The sequence below is a fragment of the Helicoverpa zea genome, chromosome 22 (assembly GCF_022581195.2).
Source record: "Helicoverpa zea isolate HzStark_Cry1AcR chromosome 22, ilHelZeax1.1, whole genome shotgun sequence".
Lineage (NCBI taxonomy): Eukaryota > Metazoa > Arthropoda > Insecta > Lepidoptera > Noctuidae > Helicoverpa > Helicoverpa zea.
The window spans coordinates 8,398,416-8,418,469 of record NC_061473.1 but is presented as its reverse complement, the minus strand read 5'-3'; the positions used below and the strand labels follow the sequence as shown (position 1 = coordinate 8,418,469).

Here is a 20,054-nt window from a genome sequence, read left to right as displayed (position 1 = left end):
GCATATTTTCAATTATTGACATATAAATTTTTCGTACAATTGTTTTACATACCTACCTCAAAATCTTCTCACAACTTTTAACCCTAACACTCCTACTGAGTGACGCAATACGCCTCAATGACCAACACGTCTACCTCTCTAAATACCTACCCACCAAAATTCCATTAACGCGATCTCCATTCCGTCATTACTCGGTGGCGGATCTAAAACTTCCGGGCCGGCGTTATCAGTTGGCTGTGACCCAAAGCCCGCAGCCTCCGAAACACAGCTTCCTCTCGTTCGACACTATTTTCACGATAATTCCTACATTTGTTGCTTCATTTTCTATATTTTTGCTCCGTTATCTGAAACGTTTTTTTCTGAATAACTCTGTGATTGGTGTTTTGTTGTTCTGTGTTTTCTTGTGTGTTCGTTTTTCTCTTATTTAATTTTATTTTTTTTTTCGTTACGGGTAGTTAGAAGCCAAACCAAGGGATATCGGGTTGCCCGGGTAACTAGGTTGAGGAGGTCAGATAGGGCAGTCGCTCCTTGTAAAGCACTGGTACTCAGCTGCATCCGGTTAGACTGGAAGCCGAAAGTATGATTGATGAAGATAATTTTCCTACAAATGAGAAGAACACGTTTGTGTTTCTTAGATCTAAAATAGGTATCATTTAACCAAGTCAAAGTTCATCAAATTGCTTTATCCGACCTTTCTAATAGAATTTAAAACTTAATTGAATTTTGTCTCCTTTTACAAATTAATCAACATAGTTGCTAAGTGAAATAGAAAAGGCACTTTAATAAATTCCACTTTTGCCGTAGTGTGCTCTCCCACGAACCGGATTGCGCCGGTTTATGACGGTGAAAACCGGATAAATCCGCTGTCGATGTGACGCGAGGGATTTGTCAGGCATTCTGTTATCTAAGCTATTTGAAAAATACGGGTAATATACTTTAGTTATTGGTTGTAGTTTTAAGTGAAAAATATTAAAAATTTTGTAGAATGTCACTGACGTTTACTGCTTCGAGTTTTTATAACGCAAATCCGCGCCAGAAACAAGGATATGGTTAGTTTAAGGGACTTTACCTAGTTTCATTCGATAATGGCTGTACGATTGAATTCGTACCTAACAATATTTTATGTAGGCACTTATACGAAAATGTAAAAACGACATACTATTTTCAAAATTATGTATGAATAACCCACAATAGCTACACCGCCAGATTTTTTTCGGAAATTCCTCTCCCAAAAATGTGATACCATACCACACATTTTTAACCACCAACCATGCTTACTATCACAACCACAGTCAGAGCTGAAACTAGTGTTACTACATTACAGTTAAGGTTTGTAGACTAACCATGGAGAACCAAATGACTAGCGGAGGTGCCATAACGGAAAATCTCCTAAGAAAGTAGCGCGCCAACATGCGGGTGTACGGGGGACGAGGAACGTTACTGTTTTCGCCCTTATACGTCTTCATCATAATTTTTAGGGTTCCGTACCTACCCAAAGGGTAAACCGGGACCCTATTGTTTTCGCTCCTCCGTCCGTCCGTCCGTCTGTCACCAGGCTGTATCTCATGAACCGTGATAGTTAGAGAGTTGAAATTTACACAGATTATGTATTTCTATTGCCGCTATAACAACAAATACTGAAAAGTAGAATAAATGGGGGCTCCCATACAACAAACGTGATTTTGCTCATTTTTGCTCTGCTACGGAAACCTTCGTGAGCGAGTGTGACTCGCACTTGGCCGGTTTTTTGTAATACCAAAAGTCATTGACAGATGTCTCTAAAAACTCAAACGCCTCGTCAGTTCACTCATAAGTGATCGTTTTGGTCATGCCCACCGTACGAATCTAACCTAGAAGAAGGCGCCAGACCTACCTGTATTATTCCATCTCTGCTAGCTTTCTTTACTCCATGAAACTGACCCAATCGTAGAACTTGTTAAGTCAAACAACTGCGGGGTAATATAGACCAGTGGTTTGTTAGTTTAGTGCAAGGCTCTAGTTGGAGCGGTCAGCGGTCGACGGTTCGGTCTGCTTATGTTTGACTTTCTAACTGGACGTAGAAATTAGACGGCAGTTAGCTTGACTTCGGTTTTGGTCGACATAATAGGTGGTTCTTGAGATGCGTTGACTTAGTAGTTGAATTAAATGTAACTGCAGTTTTTCGTCTATGAACTGTTTGACGAAGATACTTAAGACGTTTTGGCGAGATTTCACCAAAATTGTCTACGCACATTTTGTTCGCTAACGAAATAGCAGAATATCATCGTTTAGAAAATGTTAAATCTATACTTATAATAAATCTGTAGAGAGGTCAATTCTGTGCATTGAATATATATCCAAAATAACTATTAGGGGGTGATTAGTGATCGATGCTGATGCCAAAAATGCAATCAGTAAAATTTTTGTCTGTCTGTCTGTCTGTATGTTCGTTATGGAAACGAAAACTACTTGACGGATTTCAACAAAACTTGGTATAATGATTCTCCGTACTCCTGGGAAGGTTATAGGATACTTTTCATCACGCTATAATCAATAGGAGCAGAGCAGTGAAGGTAAATGTTGGGAAAACGGGAGAAATTACTCCATTTTTTAATATTCCGTCGCGTGTGCAGCCTTAATGGTTCAAGCTACACAGAAACAATGTATGACGGAAATGTTTTCCTTAAAATTATGTAACAGTATATGTCTATCTTTTATGGTTGGCTCAATAACATGTTTAACTCTCGATAGCCTCTCTTTGCACAAAGTCCAAATGTAATGCGGACGAAGTCGCTAACAGAAGCTAGTCAACAATAAAGTTTTTCCCACCTTGAAGATTTTCGGTACTAATTTTTAAATAAAATGGCATCCTAATATCGTTATTTCATAAAAGTTTTTAAATAATAAACAGATAAAACTGAAATGACAGAATTTATCTTTCTGTAAAAAAAATAATCAAATGGTTGACTTTGGCTCTGATTTTTTTAAACACCGTGGAGGTTAGGCGTTCATGCTTATGGAATTATTTTAGATAAGTATCTGAAGTTTTTCACAAATCTTTTCTTTTTCACCTTCATATTCCACCAATGAAACCGCTTAACAAATGCATCAACGGCTAATTAGAACATACAAATGTTCCCGCTGCAACTGACAACCCACCGGCTTGATCCACTTTAAAACTTAGAACTAACATGTCACGCCAAATTGGACCTTAACGTAAAGCAAACACCTTTGCTTTTCCCCTAACAGTTTGTTCAAAGTTTGACGGCTCTCGGCTGTCAGATTAGGAATGAAGCATATAGAATTAGAGATTTGACTAGTTGCAGGAAATTGTTAATAGTTTCGTGTATTTCTGAATTTGGTTGATTGTTTTGTAGCTGAAGTGTTCTGCTATTTGTTTGATTATACGGTTAAATTACATTATTTATTGTTACATAGGAGCTCAAGGAATTTCTAATAAGAAGCTGAGTTGTATTATGACATCTAGACTTTGGATCACAGTGCAAAAGAAATAAAGAGACATGTCGAATATCATCATCATCCTTTTGACAGTACGAACTGAGTAAAAGTGTTGTATCACTTTGAGGAAAGTTATTATAAGAAATCAGAAATATTTATTTGTTAAACATAGATATTACATGAGGATCTTAGAAGATTGATGAAATCTGCACATGGTCTCTTAACTCCTCTCTTAATATAGCCAGTATATGTAGGTGCTGATACCAAGCAGGATTTATAGGATTCATCATTGTTACGAACGCAAACAGTAAACCAGGTTCGATCTTAGACCTGCCAAACGAAAATACACCCTATCAGAAACGAAATAATAACTAAAGTTCATAAAAAAAGATCAGCCTCTACGCATCCAAAACAGTAACAGTATCAACGTTATTCCATTTTAACGAGAAACCACAGATGTTACAATATAAAGGTATAATGCATTATTCAAATTAATTTAAATACAGTGTCTGCCGAAATAAGAAAATTCACTACATCTAAAAGTCAATTCCTGACACAGTTTTTTAAAATTCTCTCCCGACGGCTCTTTACATTCGAGGCGAAAAATTCACCTACAGACCTACATATTCGAATCTACATTTTGAGTACGTACGGCCGCCATATTGGAAAGGCAATTAGCATGGATAAAAATATAGACACGGCAGCCTTTCATAAAGAATTTTGGATGTAAGAGAGCACTTCATTTGCTGTTTACTCCATGTCCAAGAAAGCTCATAAAAGTTTTTGTAGGCAAAGAGTCATTCTTTGATTTGTAATGTTTATTTTTCTTGTTAAGTTAAAGTGGTGAAATAATGAATATATAGCCGTAATTTAGTTAAGAAGGTGGTCTTATTTGAAAAGGTGTACTTACAAAATTCAATATGGTCTAGCTATTTGCCTTTCTTGAAGCGGCTTAAATTCTAAGCAACAACCAGTGTTTTATATGAACCTACTGCTAATCTGATTTCAACAACCCAGTTAGCCGGGCAACCCGACATTTCTTTGTCAACGTGATTGCTAATTTTCTGACTTCTGACTGAGCCGCCGTTACAAGAGGCCTGCCTAAACTTCATTGATTGACTTGATCAAGCGACCTGTGCCGCTAATATTTAGCCATGAGCCAAATGACAATTATAGCTCCTCTTAATATATCTTTGCGGCCTTAAATTGCATCTACAATGACAAAATCGATACACATACAAATTGCGAGAGGCGTCGTATAAGGCCACATACACAAAGGTCATTAGTGGACTATCAGCCTGCATTAACGCTAAGCGCTTTGTTCATTAGCGAACAAGATATCTTGTGCGCCTTTACACGCGTTTTTCTGTACATTGGAAACGATCGGAGACGATTGAATTAGTTTAGAAGTACAACACAACTGTTCGCACCACTACGGGATGTTAAAATAAATGGACTGTATACTGTTGATAGGCGCGGTTTATTGCCGTTCTAATTACAATATTAAAGATCTTGCGGACAAACAATTAATATAGGTAAGCTAAACGAATGTCGACCGTCGTCGGTGGTGTCCATGAGCGCAAGACTCGTCTATCGCCCCCTCGTCCGTCGCCCCCTCGCTGCACCGCTCGCCGCTGCGCCGCTCGCCACGATGACTCAGAAGCGAGTAGGCGGTCGCTAGCGCCCTTTGCCGAAGGTATATTGGGTCTGATTCCCAACAATAACTACATCGTCATTAAAACCCTACTTTTGCGATGGGAAATCATAAAATGACCTCCATCTGTGGTTGCAGCGGGTCCCTCTCGCGTATCAGACTTTTCTGACTTCGGTCTTTCTTGAGTACTGTAAATGCTAGTGCCGCGGTAACTCTTTTGAACAATCGCGCAGCATCGCCATTATAACCTAATATTAAAAGCCATAGGGATGAAAAAATTGGCTATAATGTTAAAAGATGACCAGAGAAAGTGTGATTCACGATAGGTACCTATAGTAGGCTATTGCCACCGTGTCGTTAGAATCCTGGAAGAAGTCATTCCACGCCAACTTCTTTTCTTAGAATCGGGAGGCAAAAGGATGATGTCTCGAAGTCACTTGTACCTAACCAACTGAAGACGGCTTCATTTTACAAGGCTTGTCCGTATGTAATATAAACCTAGCAAAATAATATTTTATTCCACGCTTTTAGCTCACAGGATGTCTTCAAACCCTCATTAGGAATTTACTCCAGGAAATCCTCCGCCATTTTCCGGAAGCGTGAAGTATTATTGATTCATATGTTGGCAACACTGGCGTCCGGTCGATCGCAGGCAAAGTTGGCTTTCTTGAGTCCCTCCGGAGTCTTGAATGTATGCTTGCTTTAAGTTGGTAAAGCTTGAGATGTTAACTTCGCCTTAGAGTTACACACTGCAAGATAAACTATCGGTCAATATTTGACCAGATGGTTGGCTGACATCATTTCAAGGTAATCGTGAATTCGATAAAACCATTCCAAAAAAGTTAACGACCTCTATATTATAAAGTTCTATTTAACTATCAATTTCATCACCATTAGGTAATAGCGTTTTGCCAATTATGTTGGGATCGGCTTGCAGTCTAACCTGATGCAGCTGAATACCAGTGTTTTGCAAGGAGCGACTGCATATCTGACCTCCTCAACCCTTTACCCGGGTAAACCAATATCCCTGGAAGAACTGCTACCACTATTTAACTGTCAACTTGCAGAAAAATAAAAAATGTAGGAAATAGTACGTATAAAATGCTCTTCCTTAAAGTAAAATTACCAAGCTATAATAAGCTTAGCAGGCTAACATGTCATTTGAATATTTAAAAAATTAAACACAATGTAACCTGCACGAATTCTAAATAAAATATTATTATAAAAAGCACGCAATCTTAACCAGAATATTTCACAAATAACTAGAAAAAAACTGCGATTATTCAAATTAAAGTAAAAATAGAAAATATTATGTAAAACGACAACTGGGAAAAGCTTCATATACTTACCCATATTTCTTCAACCGAAGAAAATAAGGCATAGGTTCTGTGAAAAACAATTATTAAACAGCTTTTTCTAACAGTTCAGTTTCCAATATAAAAAGCTAAATCTCGGAATTCAAGAAAAAACATCCGGAAGAATCCTGGGTTTAAAATACCAATCGTCTTGAGTAAGCGTGGTGATTAATGCTCAACCTTCCCCGTGTGAGGTCTGTGCCCAACTGGGGGACAGAAAAAAGTAAAAAAAATTGACTATGGTTTTGTCAACTTGAAATAAACCTTCGAAATAATAACATAACATTTTTAAAACATCTATAAATAATAAAATAAATCATCCGAATAATCCTATCTACGTCAAAATAAATAATTTATGCGTTCACAGCCATGCTTCTAGTTTTGACACGGGATTATGTTGCCATGTGAAAAATAAACGGCCAAAGGTCAAATTGGCGGGTAAAATGACAGGTGTCAAATATGAATTAAATATGGCGGATATGGGGGTATTGGGTTCAATAGAGCGAATGTTGAGGAAAGTTATTTTGTACTTTCTGATTTTGCTTTTTGGTGTATTCGGAAATTATGGTTATTTTTTCAAGATAGATATAGAAGAATAAATTACTGTAGTTAAAAATAATTCTAAACCATATAAATATATCTATGTAAATCTGTGCCTAAATCAAACTGTATTATTATTTATCATTGTATCACTCGTCAAAAACCTAACAGATTTTCACGACGAAAAAAATTGGCGGGATAAATTACAGCTGTCATGGCTGTCAGCTGTGAATTAAATATGGCGGAACGAAGTGAAAAGCTGATTGGTACATATAATCAGATTACGTTTTGTTTTATTCCCAAATAATTCCCGTATTGTTTAGTTTCAACGGTGATTGTTTGTATGTTGATACATTTCATAAAAACGGAATTATGAAAAAAAACTACCTAGCTGTTTCTGGCGGGTTCACTCTCGTCCCAAGAAAACTATTTTTTGTCATCCGGATAATCGTTTTTTTTTCTTCCGTGTACTCTATAGGTACTTCCCTGTACGCATGCATGCTTAATTTCATCTCCGTCAGCTCAGCCGTATTACCGTGACATTTAAACTTAGTCGACAAATAATTTTCATGTATTATTGAAAAGGTTCAAAGTGGTTATAGCCCTTTCGGCTATTGAAGTAGGCCACAAGAGAGACCCCTAGTGTGAATTTCATAAACTTTCCCAAAGCCAAACCTCATAAAACACAAATACTGAATGTTTTGTATTAGTTTGTTTGTTCAGCGCTATTCAGAAACTGCGGGTAGTTTGGAATTAGTTATGGGCAAACAAAGTCACTTGTTTTAGTAAGTATCGACTATAAGAGTACCCGTATAGTGCAAACTTTTAGTCGGCCGATAAGTTTGTTTGGACTCTTATGAATCCAGGATGAAAATTAATGGTAGTATGTACCTACACTACAAAGATCAGGTATTTAGCCGGTATCAGACTGACTTCAGCCAGTTTCTTCATCAAAAGTAAGAGCCAAAGTAATGTCATAAAGTAAAAATAACGGTCAAATTCGTTTGAACGATTTTATCTATTAGTTTTGCTCTTACGTTAGCTTGAAAAATCGAATTTGAACGTTACTTTTACTTTTGACATTACGTTGGCTTTTACTTTTGATGAAAAAACTGGCTGCTAGTACTTTGATTGGAATCAACAATAATTTTAAAAAAAATTGCGAAACATTGGGTCAAATGTCGGCCGACTGTTTAATCTGTAGTGTGCGGATACTCTAAGGATTTTTTAAAGTGGTTCCTATTCTAGCGGTTGGACCGACAAATTGATGTTTTTTATTGATCTTTCTTCTGAGTTTATTGTTTTGAGAGTCTTACGAACGCCTTTTCGGAAACAAATGGAGATTCTAAGTCGAGATATCCTTGTTACCCTATCAAGATGAGGAGGTCATTCAACCCGTTTGCAATTTGTGCAAAAAATACTGATACTACATATGTATTTGAATTTATTTTGTTGGGGAATGCTATATCGTGTATCTAAAACTATCATGTTGATAAAATGGAACATCATTTTTAGTATTTTTTTTACGCTATACTGTTGTAAAAAATATTGCATATTTTATAATTTGATCACATCGACGTAAAGTAATTCTATAGCAATACTATTAAACATTCTTTCTTTCTTTTCAGGTGAATGGCGAGGGGAAAGAAGGATGCTGGACATCACTAGAGATAAGCCGGTCAAAGTGTGCGTCCGAGTTGTGGTGCCTGTCCGGGATCATCCAAAAGTAAGTCAAAAAAAGTTTCAAAATGAATTGCTGGGTAGTTTGTTCTTCACCGCTTCATCTTTCCGACCTTAACACTAGGAAGTAATGAAAAGGGGGCGTTTTTGGGGTGTTGTCATTTTTAGGGTTCCGTACCCAAAGGGTAAAACGGGATCCTATTGTTTTCGCTCCTCCGTCCGCTCGTCCGTACGTCCATCCATCAGTCACCAGGTTGTATCTCATGAACCGTGATAGTTAGAGAGTTGAAATTTTCACAGATGACGTATTTCTGTTGCCACTATAACAACAAATACTGAAAACTGAAATAAAATAAATATTTTTGGGGGACTCCCATACAACAAACGTGATTTTTTTGCTCATTTTCTAAATAATGGTACGGATCCCTTCGTGCGCGATTCCAACTCGCAATTGGCCGATTTTTGTAATTTTGACGTTAAAAGTGCTAATCTAATGAGCCTACTTTAAAAAACGATGTTGACTTTGACTTAGTTGACCAATAATAATTAAATAATTTTTTTATACGTGCCCAAATGTGGCATGAGTTAGGTTTAGTTTTTTTTTACTTGAATTCTGTGACTGGTATGTAAAGGTATGCAAATGATACATAAATTATTGTTAAAAGCTGAACTACGGAACCGATTAAAAAAAAAAAAAACATTCACTTGTTTTCGTAAGCTACAATATTCTCTGCTCAAATAAGCTATACTTTCTCCAAGTACTGGAAGTATAGTTATCGGCACGAATCTTAAGCTCTGACCTTCACCTGCGCAGAAGTATTTATTGGGTCTCTTTTGTGGTATGAAGTGAGGCGCGGGGGCATGAAGGCGGGCTAAAGCGGTGATTGGCCCGCAGCGCATCGCGTCACTCGAGATTGGTTCTTTGCTAATAAATCACTTCTGCGCAGATGTAGGTCAGAGCTCAAGATTCGTGCCGATAACTATAGGTAGTTATCACGCGACGCGGGTGAAACCGAGGAAAACAGATACCTACGTTCAGTTTTTTATGATATTCATTATAGTTCGGCCATTCAGAGAATGCGTTCCTGACACGTCGCGATTGAACTGACGACGTAACTACATTCATTGATTATTGATATAATAATGTTGTTTTAATGCTCCTCAATTGTTAAAACGGTAAACAACCAGCAAAAATATTTTTATCGTAACTGCAACGCCATTGCAAAGTTACGTCGTCAGTTCAATCGCGACGTGTCAGGAACGCATTCTCTGAATGGCCGAACTATAATCACAGGAAAAAATAATTCAAACAAAGACAAAAAAAAAAACTTTTTATTTTAGTCTGTAGATTTTTAGTTATAGAAGGTAATTAAGTTTGCAGATATGTACCTATAGTTTGTATATATAGCTTGTAAATTTAAAAAAGGCGAAAAAAAAATCTTAACTGTGTAACATCACGCCAACTTCGACGGTGTAACCAGAGATCCAAGAAACTTCTATCACATAATTTTTTTGCTCCCCCCTCGAATGTTTTCGACTATAATAAATAGCGTTATTTGCTAACATAAATAAGCTGCCTAGTCACGTTTGCAATGCGAATGGAAATCGTTTGACGTAAATATATCGCGTTTTGTCGGCGTTGCACGTGCGTTAATACATACGGAACGCAAAATGTTTGGGGTTCCGTAATAGGTAATTTGGATAAGTTAAATCGGTGAAACGATGATGTTGCAGGAATTTATTATTGTACGAATTTTTTTACGTGTAATAGGTGTTTTATTGTAAGCTGTTCATAGGTGTTCAATATCCCAATTAATATCATGATATGACCTTTAAAGTTTGTTTCTTTGTTTTCTCAAACGCGCTAATCTCATAAACTTATATGGCCGTTCTACAAAAACTTAACACCTGTTTTACACTTGTCTAAAAAAATTGTGGCTGCAAAATGAACCATATTTATGTCAACGTCATAATTTGACATTTTTGTAGACAAGTCTTAAACTGACGTTTAAAAGTTTTTGTGGTAAGACGGATGATATTTCAGTTTAACCAGCGTTATTTCCCTGAAAACTTACCTGTTACTAAAAATGTTATTTATGTTTATAATATATTTATTTCCTTCATAAGAAATTATATAACACTTTCACATAGGTAATTTTGAACTTACAATATTCAAAAGGCATGAATAACATTTAACATGAATAAATTCTAAGCTACACATATACCTAACTGACATTTACAAAATAACGAAAACAGAACAAAACATCACTCAATCAAACAAACAGTATTGTGTTACACAACTTTTATCTTCAACTTCCAAAAAAAATAAAATGTTTGCGCAATCGGCATTCCCATTTCATTTGTTCACAATCTTATGAGACATGACAAAACCCGTCTTCCTACTAATATAGTCAAGAAAAACTTGTAAGAATGTATGTTTGTTAGCGTGGATATTTGTTACTCTTTTGCGTAAGAATAATATTGACTTCAATAATACATCTTTTTTTTTAACGTCGTCAAAAATCATCAAATGACCCCTCCCGCTGTGGGTTAGCAGCGGCGAGGGAGTGTCAGACTCTTACTGACTAAAAACCGTCGTGTTCCGTCGTAGGCCTTTTATGTACCAGGGAGGCGGTAACTCGCGTGAACAATCCCGCATCAATAATACACTTTATTCTAACAAATACCACGCTGAAAACCGCATTAAAATCGGTGCACCCAAACGTGAGATAACCACAACCGTACCTACATCAAGGTCAAACTGAGAACCTCCTGTTTTTGGAATCGGTTAACAACTACTTAATGGAATTGAATGAAACTTGGCAGTAATACCTATAGCTGAAAACACTGGTACCTACTCATCCGCATCTGGTTAGACTGGAAGCTGACCCTAACATAGTTGGGAAAAGGCTCGGAGGATGATGTTGGGCTACTTTTTACTTATTTTCTCAGGGGATGCGAGTGAAACTGCGGGTGTAGGTTAGTATATGATATTACGTACGGAACCCATTCTTACTCCGCCGCTCAATTTTCTCGAATGAGCGAATACTCGAGTCATTCCAACGCTTTGCGTGTGATAAATAAGGCATCACGCTTGTTGTCCAACACGGAGTATGTTGTAAATGGAGGGCGTACAGGAATGTACGCATACTTCTCCATATTGTTTATTTGCATTCCACAATGTATAGAGCAGGTAAAACACTGGTACTCAGCTGAATCCGGTTAGACTAGAAGCCAACATCAACATAGTTGGGAAAAGGCTCGCCGTATAGATTAGGTGTTACAGAAGGCTTAGAGCTAAGTGCAATTGTGGACCCTGTGGAGCACAGCAAAAGTTAAACGCCAGCTTAGAAAAACGAAACTTTTACATGTATGAAGTTACTTTGATGCCCTTGTGTTAATAATAATATGTAGGTAGAACACCTCAGGAGGCTCTCGTTGGGCGGCTGGATCAAGGGATTGATTCAGAAGGCAGTACTCCTTGATACGGCGCGTATTGTGAGGAGGTTTCTGTCTCTGGGACCCTAACCACCGGTACCTTGGACCCTGTGTCCGATATCGGTGGCCATCTATTTTTTATATTTTTAAATGTTTTTTTTATTTTTTTTTGTAATCTAATATTTAAAAATATAAATAATATGTTGAAAGACAAATAAATGCACTAACATATGTAGGTAGCTATAATTTTTCTGTTATCTTTAGTTATTTGGGAACAATTTAAATCGAGCTGCGTATGTCAGTATCGTATCGTAAATACATACTACTACATACATACTAGGGCGCTGAGCTTTTATTTATCATTTTCGAAAACAGGGGTTATTCACATTTACGAAAAATATGGGTAACAGGTTAATTACTTAAAACAATCAAATTCGGTCGCAAGATTTAATATATGCATGCTGATACATAAACATAATTGGCCCAAAACTGGTATCAATAGCAAAGATTTTTAGCAGAATAGGAAATAATTTTCCCAATGCCATATCTTTATTTATTTATCTATTTAATAATCCATTCGCTAACTACTCGGTGTCACTGAAAGTACCCCACGTACGAATATGGCTATCTACTATTTCCTCGCTGTTACACGTTGAAAAATTACATAAATTTTCCTCAGAGGCTCAGGATGTACTCGTAAAGGAAAATTGAAATATCAAGGTTTTTTTTGGAGATGAAAAAATGCAATTTTGATACGTTTCTAACAGAACGTTTGTTGTCTAACGTTTAACAGAAAAAAAATAACTACAAGAGAGAAGATCTTACAAATTGTTTGTTTTAGAGTTTTTAAAAAAGTATCAAAATAGTTCGATTTCGTTATACCGACTTAAAAAGGAGGTTCCCAGTTTGACCTATACGTATATATATGTACAAGCCATGTATGTATATTTGTGGTCGATTATCTCAGGTTTAGCTGAAGTACTTTTGATGCGGTTTTCAGCATAGTATTTTTTAGCCTTAAGCTTGTGGCACATTATAGCAGCACCGCAACAGCACGGCTGCAGCACGGGCGTCGCGGTCGCCTCGAATTAAGACTACGGCTAGCTGCCAGCGCGTCAACCACGCGCTGCCCGCTCGCCGTCGGTGCGCCCGCCGGCCGCGCGCCGGCCGCGAGGTGTAAGCTTGCTGTCACCGCAAACTCAATATTATTTTAAGACGATTATGATTGATGTTATGATTGAACACGACGTAATGACGTTGTTTCGCTGCCGACTCGGAGTCGGCGCGTAATGAGAATGCCGTCGGCGCGCTGTACGCATGAGGTCCGCTCGCTTGCAGCACGCGGGCGGCGAGTCGAGTTGTGTGGAAGCGGCAAGCACGCTGACTGCTCACCGTTGGCTTTTTCATATTGACATTACGAAATATACAAGGTGTTGATTTGCATTTGTGCCATAGTTCAGGAGGAGGACATACAATACGTAAATAATCGATTGGAATTACATTAGATGGGAAATAACTAATATGCACTGCTTTTTTTTGTCATTGTAATGTCGTGGTATTTCCGAAGTAATCCAATTTTATGAATGAAATTTATGAGTGATCGTTGCGTATGCTTTGTGTTTGCGTTTGTGTGAGGGTGCAGCACGGTTTTAATGCCAGTAACATACGCGCCAAGTTTAAATAAGGCTAGATGACATTTACGGAATTCCGAAAAAAAATTAAAGAAAAAAAATTTCGTACCAATTTTTTTATTGATTTGGGTCGAGAATCATTAGTATAATTACCTCCTTGAATATGGCACGGATGCAAATCAACAGCTTGTATTATAATATACACGATTTAATGCTCTAAATTGAATGACAACTTAAATGCTGGTGTGGAGCCGTGCTGTTGCGGTGCCGCTATAATGTGCCATAACCTTTAGAAGCTTCTAATCGTATTATTGAAGTCGGTTTATTTTTTTGTCAAAACGTTTTAAAACTATTCATACCAACGCCGTTACTATTTAGTCATCTATGCTCACGCTTACTATTCACAAATTTTTCTCGTTACTAAACTAAAAAAAAAACCCTTGTTTACGTCAGATTTTCAGGAAATTTCAACCTTAAAGCTTTCATAATAGAAATCTAATTCCATTAACAAAGCCGTTATCCCGATAACAATCAATAAGGGTTAAAAAAACCTCATTTCAAACCAAATAGAGATAAATCAAATGATTTCCTTTAGGCTAAGAATACATGACCAACTGGAGACGCCATAAGCAGTAATCTGTATGTGAGAAAGTTTACCAATTTAAGCTTGGTTTAGCGTTGCGCTACAAAAAGTGATAGCTCATTCATGCGTTTTTGATCACATAGTTATGAACTCACACGAGAAAATTGACAAACATGAGTATGGACTTAACACACACATACCAACATTATGCAAAATAAAATTCAATTCTATCTGTTGATAGTCGAGATACCTACCTCCGGCAGAGTAACATAACACGGTGCAACTGTAAATTAAAATTGTAAAATTTGGTATAAATTATTATTAATACATCTTATTAACTTTTCCAGAGATAACTTGTAAAGATAAAGATAAATTTATTTGTCAGAATACAGTACATTAAGAACAGTACTGTAAGAAAATCAGTGTCAACACTTCTTGTAAAGAGTGTCTGTGGAGTTTCTTGTCGGTTCTCATGAGACCAGCTCTTGGGAACTGTGCAAGTATTTATAGGCCTGATTGAAAAACAAAATAAGGACTGGCAATGGCGTTTCCTGACAGTTCAATGCTCTAAGCCTTCACGCGATAAAAACCACCAAAAGAAACACCATTAACGATATCACCATAGGATTGATTGAACTGAACTTTATAAGCGAAAATACGAAATTCTCTTTTTGTGTTTTAATACTCTTTTTACCCGGTTAACGAAGAGAAGGGAACTATTTCTAAATGAAATGGCCTAAACCGTTTTCGGGGTTCCGTACTTTTTCTTTTTAAATTATAATATCTGAAATAGTGACTTTGAGTCCAAGATTAGTCAAGCTATTGTATTGGCAAAATTTTCATGTTCATATTGGCACTTAGTTCTTGTAAAGCGCTGGTACTCAGCTACGTCCGGTTAGACTGGAAGCCGACCCCAACATAGTTGGGAAAAAGGCTCGGAGGATGATGATGATGACTGGCACTTAGCTGGCTAGATAAATTAGTTCAATCTTCCTCTGGTTCTATAAAGAAGAATATCAATATTATCAAATGTCATATATTTATCCTTATAATATCGTAATCGCGAAAGTATCTATGTAAGATGTTTTTTCCTGTTCGACGCAAAAACCGCTGAATGCATTTTGATGAAAGGTGATAAGGTAAAATCAGAATAGCATATACTCAGGTAGTGTTTCCTCGTGATACTAGCAAAACCGCAGACAAAACTAGCAAAAAATAAAACGAACATAACTACAAGTCCCTTTTCCTCATGTTACAAACAAAATGTCATCCGATAACCAATCTCTAACGGCCTGTCATTGTTCACAGAAAAAAGTTACCAATTTGGAGTTACATGACACCTTGTCAACTCCGAATGGATTTTGATGGATGGCCGTGGAAATAGGACAAGGGTGATTGGGTGGTTTTACAACGTACAGAGTTCGATATGTTTGAAAAGATTTCTTTAATAAATAAGTAAAGTGAGTCATCATCATCATCTCAGCCATAGGACGTCCGCTGCTGAACATAGGCCTCCCCCTTAGATCTCCACAGATACCTGTTGGAGGCGACCTGCATCCAACGTCTTCCGGCGACCTTTATAAGATCGTCTGTCCACCTTGTTAGTAAGTAATCTATGATTAAGAGTACACACGCTCTACAGACTTTTTAACGATCAAGTATTTGACCAAGGGCGGATCCACCGTTGTGGGCACGATGGGCATGCCCACAACCTTATTACCTAGACTTGTGACATCACACTTTTACGTTTTTTTTAAATCGATAGGCTGATGATAACACTAGGGAACAAAATAATACTTTTTTTTGTTGCATTTAATTTTATGACTGTTGTTTACTAATTCGAGATCACCATATTTTTTTTCTTACAGCTTTAGTTTTTGAGGTACTTTTGTGTCCCAAAACTCAAAAAAATTCGCGCTCGCTACGCTCGCGGCTTTTTCACTTTGCGGTGGTTTAAGTCCAATATCGAAAACGTTAGATTAGTTTAAGTTAAAATTGAAAGTAGAAAAGGATAGCACCCCCATAACGCCCTCTTTCAGGACTTTCTGGTTAACAAGAAGCGGTGAAGAACAAAACAAACTTCCCAGCAACACAGCTGTCTATTACAATAAAATTATTATTATTTACAATAGTCACTATTTTACATTTTTTTGTACAAAACAGTACCAAAACTCAAAAAATCTCGCGCTCGCTACGCTCGCGGTTTTTTCACTTAGCAGTGGCTTTTTTTTTACTTGTTTCTGTGATTTCGTGTCCCAAAACTCCAAAATTTTGCGCTCGCTACGCTCGCGCAAATTTATACGGTTTTATACCACGTCTTTGCTTTTGGTTTTATAACTTGGTAACTACGACGAAATCTAAAAAATGTTCCGGCTTGCTACGCTCGCGCAAAAAACAAAACTACTCACAATCTTTCCATACATAGGGGTGCTTTAGTAATGATTGCACGCGGTACATGAGCTAGAGACGGAACTGATAGTGAGCATAATATGAGTTTAGATATATTAAAAAAAAAACGTTTTTTTAGCATTATTAGATTGGTTCGTAATTTTATTTTGTCGTTTTTTTTTTGGGGTGCTCAATAGGTAGCCCGGGGTGCCACCCGATGCTATGCCGCCACTGGTAGTTGAGAAGTGCACCAAATGCGTCAAACCCTCCCTATATTGGCTTACTGGCTACTAGAAGTTATTGATTGAAATAGGTTTGGATCGAAACTATTTTTTTTTATCGGGTCCAACTTCCTCCTAAGTTTATTTTCATTCCTAATGCCAAAGTCCTGATGCTCAGAAAAAAGGAAATAATTTCATTCAAAAGTTCATAAACGACTTGCATAATTTTTAATGAGCATGTTCATGCTCCGACTTTTACTTTTGTAGTAGCCGCTTCTAGTTCCGATTTTCTAGTAGCTGTGACCACAACCTTTTTTGAGGGCTGGATCCGCGCTTGTATTTGACCGGTATCAAATCGACTAAAAACTTTCACTGACAGATTTTCTTTAAAGAAAAAATATCCAGCCATCGAGACATAGGTCTTCTTTAAACAGACAGACTTCTTAAGTCTAGGTTTCCTAAACAATGTCTTTTATTTCACTGTCATTAGATCATGACCTTCATTTGCCTAGCTTTTATTTGACTTTGTTGGAGTCAACTTACAGTTTTACTTGAAGCAACTGAGCAGCGCTCTATCCTTCTCCGTGTGAGAGGAGGCCTGTGCCCTGCAGTGGGACGATAAAAAGGCTGCAACAACAACTGAGCACCAGTCTTTTATAGGGAGCGACTGCCTATCTGACCTCCTCAACCCAGTTACCCGGGCAACCCCTTGGTAAGACTGTTTGTCAGACTTTCTGATAACCAGTCTTACGTGACTAATATAACCTTAATCTCTTCTTAACTTAGAAACTATAACAGCCTCCAAGTATACTCATAAAACCTTTATCGTCGCAAATAATGCACACGATATCCCGTAGCTACAAATAGAGCGCTAATAGGCCACTGTGGAGTCATTACTAGTGTTGTCACGAGTCCCGGACTTTGTATAGCACGTCCCGGGATTTTATAGCGTGGGTAGAATTTTTAAATGATACCGCTTATATTTGTTTTTAAATTCTTTTGGAGATTTAAGTAGGTATATCAATGGTATTTACATAAATCAAAATGAAACTTCTTATATCACCAGAACTGGCGGCTGTTATTTGAAAATTTTGGGCAGTTGTTTTGAGTAGTCAGAAACCAGTAAGTCTGACAATCAATCTTAGCAAGGAGTATTGGGTTGCCCGGGTAACAGGGTTGAGGAGGTCAGATAGGCAGTCGCCTCTTGTAAAACACTCTGCATCTGGTTAGACTGGAAGCCAACCTGACCATAGTCGGTAAATGACTAAGTAAATGATGATCACGTTAACAAATTATATATATAAAGTAGGTAAACCTCTGTCACCAAAATCCAACAGCTTCAATCCCGGATAACATTGACCTCTGAATCCCGGGTTTTGGCAAAAGGGTTGGCCATCACTAGTCGTTGAGCACACAGCTTCTAACCAATCACATTACGTACTTTATTGTAACTATAATGGCTTGATATAAGGCGTCGTAAATGACAATTAGGAGACCACTTTATGCTCCATAGTAACTATCGGATTTGGTCCAAGTTGTGAACGGAAACCGCATGGAATCAGGAAAAATGTTATTCTCCATGGGAAACCGAGTATTATTATTAGTATTTACCTAATGATGGTATGAGTATTGATTTGTAATAATATGAATCAAAAGAAATAATACAAACTGAACAAGTAAAAGTGACCAAGGCCGTTCTTCATAAGCAGCTATCCTTTATAATGGACAAATAACTTTTTTCCTATATCTAACCGTTTTTGACAAATTAAAAACGACTTACTAAGTCCCAAGTTCATCGACAACATAAACGTCAGTTTTCTTAAAACAACCGTTTACTGTTAATTTTTCTTTTCAGTTTTTAAAGTAAACTATTGGTTATTTATTAGGTATTCATTTTATTCTAATTTGTAGCTACATGTACTGAACATATAAAGTAATTTTAGGTTTGTAAATATAGTTTGTATTATTTATTCAATTCAATAAATGTTAAATTATAAAAAAGGTTGATTTAAGAAAAATTGGCGTTGTCAATAAAAATGGGCTTAAAAGTATGATGTCCTCCTAGCCGATTATAGGCTACGGCAGCTGTTCTTATGTAAGGAGATAAGCCAAATTAAAGAATTAAAAGTATGAAGGGGGTATTAATCGCTATTCGCTCACACCTTAGCCCAAGCTGTCATCTGTCGATAGCATCAGCGGCCATGTTTGTTCATCTCTCAACGCTCGCTCCGCTTTCATGCGATCCCACTTGTCTGCCATCCAGCCGAGTATTATCTAACTAGTAATCAACTGATTCCCAGATATTTACTAAAATTCCCAAAGGGTTCTCTTGTATCTGGGTTGAGGAGGCAGTCACTGTAAAATACTGGTACTCAGCTGCGTTTGATTAAACTGAAAAATCTTAATGTGAGAAAGGTTAAGCAGATGATGACTAAAACGTTCATGATTGACAATTTTAGACTTAAATCTTCTTCTTCTTCGCGAGTCGGTGGCAAACAACTTCAAATTTTGGATGCTTATTGCCCAGTGTTTGGCGACGCACACGGAATTTATCATTTACCTAGTAGCGGATTCAAATAAAAATTGCAATTTTGATTCCTTCAATAAGACAAGAAAACACAAAAAATTGTGAGCTAAAAACATACATGATATGATATGATATGAACCTCTTTTTATTTGAAGTCGGTTAACAAAATAGAGATCAAGACAGAAAAGTACCAGGATCACATAAGATACCAAGACATTGCTTGAACAAATCCTTTGAACCACCCATTACGGAGACACAACAGAACAGTTGAGATAGCCAATTAAATCTTTCTAAGTGGTTAAACAACAATAAATCGCTGGATTTCAGAACTAATTGAAATCCAATGGGAATTATTTGTGGCCTAGTTATAAAATTCCCAATCGTTTCAATTCCCATTTCATAATTGACTTTCGTTCTATTTCTGTGTGATAGGTATCTGGAGGTTTGTTAATTTGTTACGAAAGGCAGCAGTATTTTGACTATAATAATTTAGATGTGAAAGTATGTTGGTCTGTCGGTTACACTTTCGCCAAAAAACAGATCTATAACCGATATGAACGTTCCAAATGTACGGACATAGAATGATTCGATTTTTTTCT

General features: G+C 37.2%; 1 protein-coding gene across 3 annotated transcripts in view; it reads left to right on the top strand.

Moving 5' to 3' along the window:
* Positions 1 to 20,054, top strand: part of LOC124641603 (KH domain-containing, RNA-binding, signal transduction-associated protein 2-like) — a 264,723-nt gene that overhangs the window by 219,063 nt on the left and 25,606 nt on the right. For all 3 annotated transcript variants that reach the window (XM_047179750.1, XM_047179749.1, XM_047179748.1), the window contains exon 4: positions 8,616 to 8,713. In XM_047179750.1, the coding sequence (XP_047035706.1) occupies positions 8,616 to 8,713 (98 nt within the window). The remainder of the gene's footprint in view (positions 1 to 8,615; positions 8,714 to 20,054) is intronic.